Below are 11,614 nucleotides of genomic sequence, written 5' to 3' on the forward strand. Positions count from 1 at the left end.
ACAGACCAATTTCCCTAATGAACATAGATGCAAAAATCTTAAATAGAATACTAGCAAAAAAGAATCCAGCAAGTGATCAAGATCATGATCAAGTGGGATTTATACCAGGAATGCAAGGATGGTTCAACATTAGGAAAACATTAGGAAAACTATCCATATAATTGACCATATCAACAAACTAACAAACAAAAATAACATGATTATCTCAATAGATGCTGAAAAAGGCTTTGACAAAATACAACACTCATTCCTATTGAAAACACTAGAAAGTATAGGAATAGAAGGGCCTTTCCTAAAAATAATAAACAGTATATATCTAAAACCATTAGCAAGCATCATCTGCAATGGGGATAAGTTAGAAGCATTCCCAATAAGATCAGGAGTGAAGCAGGGATGCCCATTATCACCTCTATTATTTAACATTGTACTAGAAACACTAGCAGTAGCAATTAGAGAAGAAAAAGAAATTGAAGGTATTAAAATAGGTAATGAGGAAACTAAACTATCACTCTTTGCAGATGATATGATGGTCAACTTAAAAAATTCTAGAGAATCAACTAAAAAGCTAGTAGAAATGAACAACAACTTTAGGAAAGTTGCAGGATACAAAATAAATGCACATAAATCATCAGCATTTCTATATATTTCCAACACATTAAAGCAGCAAGAGTTAGAAAGTGAAGCACCATTTAAAATCACCCTAAACAATATAAAATACTTGGGAATCTATCTACCAAAACAAAAACAGGAATTATACGAACACAACTACAAACACCTTCCAAACAATTAAAACTAGATCTAAACAACTGGAAAAACATTGATTGCTCATGGGTAGGATGAGCTAACATAATAAAAATGACCCTTCTACCCAAATTAATTTACCTATTTAGCGCCATATCTATCAAACTACCAAAAAACTTCTTTACTGAATTAGGAAAAACTATAACAAAGTTCATTTGGAATAACAAAAGATCAAAAATATCAAGGGAAATAATGAAAAAAAATGTGAAGGAAGGGGGCCTAGCAGTACCAGATATTAAACTATACTATAAAGCAGCAGTCATCAAAACAATGTGGTACTGGCTAAGACACAGAAGGGAGGATCAGTGGAATAGACTTGGGGTAAATGACATCAGCAAGACAGTGTATGATAAACCCAAAGAGCCCAACTTTTGGGACATGAATCCACTATTTGACAAAAACTGCTGGGAAAATTGAAAAACAATATGGGAGAGATTAGGTTTAGATCAACATCTCACCCTACACCAAGATAAATTCAGAATGGGTGAAAGACTTGAATATAAAGAAGGAAACTGTAAGTAAATTAAGTGAACACAGAATAATATACTTCTCAGATCTCTGGGAAAGGAAAGATTTTAAAACCAAGCAAGAGTTAGAGAAAATTACAAAATGTAAATTAAATGGTTTTGATTATATTAAACTAAAAAGCTTTTGTACAAACAAAAACAATGTAGCCAAAATTAGAAGGGAAACAACAAATTTAGAAAAAATCTTTATAACAAAAAACTCTGACAGGGGTCTAATTACTCAAATATACAAGGAGCTAAATCAATTGTATAAAAAAATCAAGCCATTCCCCAATTGATAAATGGGCAAGAGACATGAATAGGCTATTTTCAGATAAAGAAATCAAAAGTATCAATAAGCACATGAGAAAGTGTTCTAAATCTCTAATAATTAGAGAAATGCAAAACAAAATAACTCTGAGGTATCACCTCACACCTAGCAGATTGGCTAAAATGAAGGAAGGGGAGAGTAATGAATGCTGGAGGGGATGTGGCAAAATTGGGACATTAATACATTGCTGGTGGAGTTGTGAACTGATCCAACCATTCTGGCTGGCAATTTGGAATCATGCTCAAAGGGCTATAAAAGAATGCCTGCCATTTGATCCAGCCATACCATTGTTGGGTTTGTACCCCAAAGAAATCATAGATAAACAGACTTGTATGAAAATATTTATAGCTGCACTTTTTGTGGTGGCAAAAAACTGGAAAATGAGAGTATGCCCTTCAATTGGGGAATGGTTGAACAAATTGTGGTATATGCTGGTGATGGAATACTATTGTGCTCAAAGGAATAATAAACTGGAGGAATTCCATGTGATCTAGAAAGACCTCCAGGAATTGATGCAGAGTGAAAGGAACAGAGCCAGAAGAACATTGTACACAGAGACTGATACACTGTGGTAAAATAGAATGGAATAGACTTCTGTACTAGCAGCAATGCAAGGATCAAGGACAATTCTGAGGGATTTAAGGAAAAAATGCTACCCACATTCAGAGGAAGAACTACAGGAGTGGAAACACAGAAGAAAAACAACTGCTTGAACACATGAGTTGATCCTGACATGACTGGGAATGAAGACACTAAACAACACACCAATGTACCAATCGATAATATATAAATGTCTTGATTGATGACACGTGTTAAAACCAGTGGAAATTCGCATCGGCTATGGGGGTGAGGAGTGTTTGGGGGGGGGGGGGAGTGGTGAAGAGGAAAGTAAGAACATGAATCATGTAACCATGTAAAATTTTTTTCTAAAAAAAAAACAGACTAAATCTGTCAGCCTGAGAATAATAAGGATTCAGAGAATAAATAGGATTCTGCTGGAAGCTCAATTCTCCTGGATCTGTGTGTGGGACAGCTCCAAACAGCCCGATGCTATCTGCTATGGAGGAAACTCGCCTTCTTTCTAGGATCCTGAGAAGCACCACAGAGGAGGGGGAGGAGGCCCAGGTGGCCCAGCCAAGCAGAAATCTTGCTAAGGGGGAAGCCACAGCAGCCTCGCTCTGAATTGCACCCCCAGCCCTGAGACTCTGCAGTTGCCCCAAGGCTTTTTCCTTCTTTTCTTACCAGAGTGCTGTCCTGGGTCTAGATTACCACTCCCAGGTGCCAACTCGACCTGATACCCTCATGAAGTCCTTTCTACAGCGACCAAACCTGACGTGCCACACTTCCAAAGTCATTTCAAGATATCTGTAAGGACTATTCTAAAAACTCTGAAAAAGGGCTATTCTGAACTAAAATGACATTCAGGGTCGATGGGGATATGACTGGGGATTTAGACTCTAAAGCAATCACCCTCGGGCAGACATCAATAATATGGAAAAAGCTCTTGATCAATGATGCATGCCAGGGCTTTTTCCTTCTTTCTTCTCAGAGTGGCATCCTGGGTCTAGATTACCACTCCAAGGTGTGAACTCGACCTTCCCAGCACCTGCTGACTCTCACCTTCGGTCAAATTCACACTTTCCTTCCATCCTTTGTCCTGGCCAAGCCCCTCCCTCACCAAGTGGATTATAAGAACGGGAGCCCCAGCCCTGGCCATCTCTCCTGGAGGAACCTCCTCTCACTCACCACCTGTGCAGAGCATTCGGAAGCCACAGGTTGTGCTGGAAAGAAGGGCCGGCTTTGGACTCGGGTTGCTAAGTCAGTCTTTGTTCCCTGCTTCGCCTGGGCTAATTGTCGAATCGCTCCCTCCCTCCTCCGCCAGGATGCCTCGGATCTCGATCAAAGGGGGTGTGTGGAGGAACACCGAGGATGAAGTTCTCAAAGCGGCCGTCATGAAATACGGTAAGAACCAATGGTCTCGGATTGCTTCTCTCTTGCCCAGGAAATCAGCAAAGCAGTGCAAGGCCAGATGGCACGAATGGCTGGATCCAAGCATTAGGAAAACAGAATGGGCCAGGGAGGAAGAAGAGAAGCTTTTGCACCTGGCCAAATTGATGCCAACCCAGTGGAGAACCCTTGCCCCCATCGTTGGCCGCACGGCCGCACAGTGCTTGGAACACTTTGAATTGCTCCTGGATAAAGCTGCCCAACGAGACCGTGAAGAGGCCGAGGATGATCCGCGGAAACTGAAACCCGGAGAGAGCGATCCCAATCCAGAGACCAAACCGGCCAGGCCTGATCCCATTGATATGGAGGAGGATGAGCTAGAAATGCTCTCAGAAGCAAGAGCCCGTCTGGCAAACACCCAGGGGAAGAAGGCTAAGAGGAAAGCCAGAGAGAAGCAGCTGCAAGAAGCAAGGCAGCTCGCTGCCCTCCAAAAGAGGAGAGAACTGCGAGCAGCTGGCATAGACCTTCAGAAGAGGAAAAGGAAGCGGGGAGTAGATTATAATGCAGAAATTCCATTTGAAAAGAAGCCAGCTCCAGGTTTTTACAACACTTCCGAAGAAAGCCATGGCACCCTTGATGCTGACTTTAGCCACCTAAGACAAAAAGATCTGGATGGGGAGTCCAGATCCGAAAAGGAAAGCAGAGCTAGGAACAAAGACAAGCAGTACTGGAAAAGCAAAAGGGAGTCGGGTTTGCCATCAGCCATTCTTCATCCCGCGGGAAGATCAGAAGTGACCAAGAAGAGAAGCAAATTAGTACTTCCTGCTCCTCAGATTTCAGATGCAGAACTTCAGGGAGTGGTGAAAGTTGGCCGGGTAAGTGAAATTGCAAGCCAGGCAGCAGAGGAATCAGGCAGCATAGTGAATTCTGCTTCCAGGAGCCTTTTGTCTGAGTACCATGTGACCAACCACAGTATCACCCTGAGGACACCCCAAATTCCAGAAGCCCAAGATCCAGTCTTGAAGGGAGCACAGAACTTATTGGCTCTTAGCAACGTTGACACCCCTTTGAAAGGGGGTCTTAATACACCATTGCATGAGAGTGACTTCTCTGGTGGGACTCCACAACAACTGATCATCCAGACACCAAACACAGTCCTGTTCACCCCATTCGGGACTCCACCTCATGGAGCTCAAGGGTCCACTCTTCAAGTTGGGATGGCTCCTAAACCACGTGTTGGCACTACTCCACAGAGAACACCTCTAAGGGACAAACTAAACATAAATCCTGAAGAGAGATTGGCAGATTGCAATGATCCCTCTTATTGGAAGCAGATGGAGAGAGAATCTCAGGAGCTTCTCCATTTAGGGTTGCTGGACCTTCCAACTCCCAAGAACGACTTCGAGATTGTTTTACCAGAAAACGCTATGAAGGAACTAGAAGACCTTAAGATTGATGAAACCTTTGCAGAAGATGCTGCTGATGGAGATGCTCGAAGGCACGCTATCCAAGACATAGAACACGTAAAAGAAATAAAACACATGCACAAAGCTGTCCAGAAGGGTCTGCCAAGGCCTTCAGAAGTAAATGAAACAATCCTTAGACCCTTCAATGTAGAACCACCACCAGCAGACCTACAGAAAAGTGAAGAACTCCTTAAGAAAGAGATCATCACAATGCTTCATTATGATCTTCTACATCATCCTTATGAAGCACATGCTGGAAATAAAAAGGGGAAACCTCTAGAATTGGGGAGCAATAGTACCCAGCACATAACTTACCTAGAACTCAACCCCTATGAAAATTTTTCCAAAGATGAACTGGAGAAGGCTCAAGACCTTTTGACACAGGAGATTGAAGTCATTAAGCAAAGAATGTGCCATGGTGAGCTGTCAAATGAAGTTTACAATCAGGTGTGGGAAGAATGCTACAGTCAGATTTTATATCTACCAGGGCAGAGCCGATACACTCGAGCCAACTTGGTCAGCAAGAAGGACAGGATTCAATCACTTGAAAAGAGGCTTGAGATAAATAGGGTTCACATGGCCACAGAAGCTAAAAGAGCTGCAAAATTGGAAAAGAAAATGAAAATTTTGCTTGGGGGCTACATGTCTCAGGAGATGGGACTGAGGAAACATGTGAACGATTTATGGGACCAGATAGAGCAAGCTCACTTGGAGTTTCACACTTTGGAGGTGCTAAAGAAACAGGAGGATTCTGCTATTCTAAGGAGGCTCAAGTGTCTAAATGAAGATGTCCAGAGACAACAAGAAAGAGAAAAGGAACTTCAGCAAAGATATGCCCATTTGCTCCTGGAGAAATGGACTTTACAGTCAAAATGCTGAAAACTCATGCATGTTCTCATAGAAAGAATTCCATGCCATTTAGAAGGACAGAAGAAAAGACTGGAAGGTGGGGTGGAAAGGGGACAATTCTTGATTAACAATCCCATTTCCAATGAGGGAAAATGTGGAGAAGTGAGTTAAAAAACCAATGAAAATGTATGTATTTTTATATATCATATTAACACATATATAGTAACTGGCTTACTAAATGTTTTGCTAGCACAAATTCTATTTCAACACTGTGTATATATGTATATATATATATATATGTAAAGACTTTAATACTGTTATTATTTTTATGAAAAATCAATAAAGAGGACAAATCAAAGTTCACAATGATGATCTTCACTGTCTTTGTATTCATTACTTCTAGAGAAAGACTGTTTATTTCTAGTAGGTACCAGTTCTGGCTTTAGTTTAGTCCACTGTTTCATTCAACTGTGTTTTTTATTTTTAGAAATATTAGCTGAAATTCTGCATTTTAACACTAAAAAGAAAATAGGGATGTTTCAGATACAACTGTCCATTGAGAAGAGTCTTGGATGGGCTGTCTCACTGTGAGCTTTGTTTGTCACTAGGTCTCTTTCAATACTTAGAATTATTTCTGGTTTCTCTCCTAATAGAGAACTACACAAAAATGGCAGTGACCAAAGGAAAGACAATCTTGGTAACTGGAAAATGAAGGACCCTACCCTCCTAGGGAGCAACTTCTTTCCAGTCAAATTGCCCTCCATGTCCACCACCACTGGTCACAAATTGAGAACAGACAAAACTAATAATGATTGAAAATAAGTCTTTGGCCCAGTTACCTACCTCCTCTTCCTCCCCTCCTGACCCCCATACCACATGCCTGGAATGTTCTTCCTCTTTGCCTTAATTACTCTCAGTTTTCCCAGGGTTCTTCAAAGCTCAGCTTAGTGGTCACATGAGACTTCTCCCAATATTCTAAGGATCAATTGCCCTCAGACCTCCAAAAGACATTACATATGGGGAAGGGAATTCTTGGTTCTCTTTGAGTTCACACTTGTGAAAAGGGAATCCTTTATTCTCTTTGCCTAGTTGGAGTTAAAACTTTGACAATAACTTAAGTACCCCTACTTAATACCTCCCTAGATTGTGAGGGCAGGATTAGCTCTCTCTTTTGTCTACCTTTTTGATTGAATCTACAGAAGCTTGAACTAGGTGGAGGAGCTCACAAACCACTTGGGGAATTCACACCTTATTTGATGCTAGGTGAGAAGCCAGTAAGATACTTGGAGAGCTTCACCCTTTTTCCACCAAACTCAAACAGCAGAAACTTTTGAATTCTTTTAAGAGTTCACACACTCAGAAAGGTGGGAATCCAAAGGTGACAGCTCAGACAATTTAGAAACTGTGACTGGCTCCCATGAAAAGGGGCAGGGACAGGAAACCACCATAAAAGCCAGGAAATACTTGGGCTGAGACAGTCTGGTAAAGTTGAGTTGATGGGTGTTCCAAACACATCAAGAAGAAACTTGTTAGTCTTCTGAAACCACTCCCCTCTCCCCAGTCTCCAGATGAATGGAGAGTTAAAAAATTCTGGTATACATGTGTCATGGTTACTAGGCCACAGATCCATCAAGGAGATCAGAGAATGCAACCAAATCTAGGCAGGCATGTCTACTTTGGCCGAGAAGACACTCCAGCCTTCTGGTGGTCCCTTCTGACTCTCCTGCTTTGATTACTAGGTCTAAGCACTATAAAAGAAATCAAAGAAGGTAACCACCAACTAGAAGATATATCTGATAACTGTTTGGGAAAGAGGTGCTTCCACCATAACAAATGATCACTTCTGATTGTTTCTCTTCACATTAACACTGAATCCATTAGGCTCCAGAAAACTGTCCATTAAGGGAGAAACCTGCCTCATATTGGTTATGACACTGCTGTACTCATTAGATGAAGTCTGTTCTAATGAGGATCTGTTCCTTGGGGGAGGAATAGTAAAAGTTTAGTCCATAAATTCACAAAATCCCCTTCTTTCCATTCCACTCTAGCCCCATGAAGTCTGCTTGTATATCCTCATCAGTCCTATTGTTTTCTACAGCAACCCAACCTCCAAAGTCATTTCAAGATATCTGTAAGAAATCCAGGGCTATTCTAAACTAAAAATCACATTCAGGGTCGATGGGGATATGACTGGGGATTTAGACTCTAAAACAATCACCCTAGTGCAGATATAAATAATATAGAAATAGGTCTTGATCAATGATGCATGTAAAACCAGTGAAATCATTGGGCTATGGGAGGGGATTTGGAGGAGGGGAGGAAAAGAACATGAATCCTGTAACCATGGGAAAATGTTCTAATTTAATTAAATCAATAAAAATTCAAAAGAAAAAAAGAAAAAGAAAATCACATTTAATGTGTGCTTTATTTGAAAAAACTATTTATTCAATATCCTTTTGTTTTAGGTAAAAATGTTATTTTAAAAAGATGACACTGTTGCTCACATGTTCTTTCACAAGATTACGCAGAAAGGTAGTGTGGAAAATTAATAATGAGCTGTAATAATTTTTATACCATACCTTTCTTAAACCTCTGGTTGGGAAGGTTAGCTAGCTTTAACTAATTTACTTCCAGATCTTAGGAAGCTGGACTAGATTTTATTCTAGTCAGGGTGTGCACCTATACCTTGTGTATCTGTAAACAAGAACTGTCTTGGATGGGAAATTCAGCAAGCTCTAGTTGCCAGGCACTGGGCAGCCATGTCCCAACCATGGAGAAGAGAGTGCTGGCATTTAGATATTTCTCTTCCTGTGCTGAAGTGATGGAGGGAGGAGTTGGGAGGTCTCTAAATCTATCTTCTTTGTGGCTATTTACTAATCAGGAATGTCCAGGGAAGGACTGAGTAATGAAATCACATGGGATATATATTGTTCTATGCTCCAGGAAATCTCTTTCACCCGTAACTCTCTCTTCTGGTTGCTCGGGCTCTTTCTCAGCCCTTCTCTCTTAGACCCTGTTCCTTTGTCCTGCTCTCTCTTCCTTGGGTTTCAGATTTTATACTGGTCAGTTAAATTTTCTTGAGTGGTCTATTAATAAATTAATTTAAAAATAAATAAAATGCAACCTTTGGAGAACTTTAATCATTACAGAATTGTATAAGGGTTAAACTTTGAGAAATATTCCTTTCTTCCTCTAGTCCCCAAACTCCCATGGTATCATGTGATGACGTGGTAACACTATTAAAAAATGATTAAAAAACAATATGTTAAACATTATGTTTTGTCACAAACCACTTGGTGAATTGATGCTAGGTGAGAAGTCAGTAAGATACTTGGAGAGCTTCACCCTTTTTCTACCAAATTCAAACAGCCAGAAACTTTTGAATTCTTTTAAGAGTTCACATACTCAGAAAGGTGGGAATCCAAAGATGACAGCTCAGACAATTTGGAAACTGTGATTGGCTCCCATGAACATATTGAAAGATGACTCTGACAAAAGTAGAACAGAAATCTAAAGTAGCTTCCAGATCAGTGTTTATATTTATGATCTACATCAACCCTGACTGCTCTTATTCTGATGCTCCAAGATACCTTCATAAGGTCTCCCTTGATCCTGTGTTTGTACTTGCTAGGAGGGGCCCCAAAATATGGCCAGTAGAAGAAGGACCCACTCTACATTTGAGGGGAAAGTATTTAACCCAATAGATGAAGTTTGTCCAGCAATATTTGAGATCTAGTATCCCAAGAGATGTCACTGTTGCCCCAAAAGTCATTAGTTCTCAAAAGTGGAAAATTAATATGCTGAAAACCCAAGACAAGTGATGAGAGAAAGCAGGAAATCTACTTCATCTTAGCCTAGAACCCAGAAGAAAATAAAATAAAAGGAAAAAAATGGAAAGCAGCCATGTGTCAGCTTCCCCATGTCCAATTCTAATTTTTATTGTTATTTTTTTCCAGTGAGTTTTTGAAATTCTTTCCCCAATTGATTGACCTCTAATAATTTTCTTTATTTTCTTGCATTTGGCTTTTTCCCTTCAAATCCCCTAATTTGTTTTTTAAAGTCTTTTTCTTCAAAGGTGTTTCAAGAATTCTTTTCAGGTTTGTGTCCAACTGATGTTTTTCTTCCATTTTGGAAATGGATGTTTTCATTTCACTGTCTTCTAAATTTGAACTCTGATCATTCTTTCTAAGGCAGCTATTGATAGCCGTGTTCTTCCTCTTCTGCCTACTTTTTTTATTTTAATTTTTAGTGACCTATTTTAAAATGGTTAACTATTATGCTTGCGTTGGGCTCTTCTCCCTCTGTGTGGGAAATAATGTCTCAGGTTTAGTTTGTTCTTATTCCTGGGCTCTCTGGGAGTCTTTGACCTCTTGGTTCTTCTTATAATATCTATATTTTTGAGTCCCCAGCAACATTATTTGAAAATTTGATCTACAAAAAAAAAGAAATAACTTAATATGAAAGACCAATTACAAAGGATTTAATAAGGTCAAACTGTTTACTTCTTACATGGGAAAATGGTATATAAATAAAACTTAAGAATGATATCATTGAGTAGTTTGAAAGAACATATATAGACAGAAGCTTTGAGGTCAACACGAATATGAGGGAATGAATCAAAAAACTAAAATTGGATGAGAAGGATAAAATGAAACTATTATTATGTAAAAGAGGCACATATGTTAAAAATGTTTTACTGATGGGAAGGAGAGGATGGAGGTTTGTAATGAATACATTAGTCTCATCTAAGGTGAGTAAAAGAGGAAATAAAATATACATTTAGAAGAGTAAAGTTTTTCTTAATTTATAAGGAGATGAATGGGTTAGAGATAAAGTAAGAGACTTTTAGAAGGCTGTATAGATTAAGAAAAAAGCACAAGGGCATAGGATAAGGGAGAGAATATTAGAAGAAGACAAGGGGATAAGGGAAGGGAACCAAGTGGACATTCATACTAAGAAATATAAAAACTAATGTAGCCAAGTTCAAAAGGAAAGCAGAAAATTAGGAGAAAATTTTATAGAGAGTTTCTTAGAGGAGAGGTCTCACATCTAAAATATGTGGAGAATTTTGTCAAATTTATGAGAACATCACCCATTCCCCAATTGATAAATGGTTAAAAGATATGAATAGAATGTTTTGGATGAAGACTTCAAATTATATATATAACTACATGGAAAAAAACATTGACGGTTATTGATTAGAGAAATAAATCAAAACACCTCTGAGATATCATCTCATACTTATCAGACTGACCAAAAAACAGAAAAGGGGAGAATGACAAGTGTTGGGGTGGACACTAATAAACTGTTGTTGGAACTGTGAAATGATCCAATCATTTTGGAGAGCAATCTGCAATTTCACCCAAAGAGTTCTAAACTGTGTATGCCTTTTGACCCAGCAATACCATTACTAGGTTTATTTCCTAGAATGAACAGGGGAAAAAGAAAACAACTTCTAAAGTCTAAAATATTTATAGCATCTCTGTGGTGGCAGGGACATGGAAACTGAGGGGATGCCCACCACTTGGGAAATGACTGAACAACTTATGGCATATCATTGTGAAGGAATACTAATGCCACATAAACAATGACCAGATTAACTTAAAACACATACTCAAATAGACCTATATGAAAGTGAACAAAGCAGAACCAAGAGCATATTATATATGACAGAAATATTGTTTGAAGAATAACTTGTGTATGTCCACCTCCAG

General features: G+C 39.3%; 1 protein-coding gene across 1 annotated transcript; it reads left to right on the forward strand.

Moving 5' to 3' along the window:
- The first annotated feature begins 3,521 nt into the window (after nucleotides 1-3,521).
- Nucleotides 3,522-5,930, forward strand: LOC123245788 (cell division cycle 5-like protein). The gene has a single exon (XM_044674789.1). It carries the CDS (start codon nucleotides 3,522-3,524, stop codon nucleotides 5,928-5,930), a length of 2,409 nt encoding a protein of 802 aa, XP_044530724.1.
- Nucleotides 5,931-11,614: the final 5,684 nt, after the last annotated feature.

This window comes from Gracilinanus agilis, chromosome 4 (genome assembly GCF_016433145.1).
Source record: "Gracilinanus agilis isolate LMUSP501 chromosome 4, AgileGrace, whole genome shotgun sequence".
NCBI classification, from domain to species: domain Eukaryota; kingdom Metazoa; phylum Chordata; class Mammalia; order Didelphimorphia; family Didelphidae; genus Gracilinanus; species Gracilinanus agilis.

Coding starts and splice junctions, on each gene's coding strand:
- LOC123245788 (XM_044674789.1), top strand. CDS start 3,522: ATGCCTCGGATCTCGATCAAAGGGGGTGTGTGGAGGAACACCGAGGAT.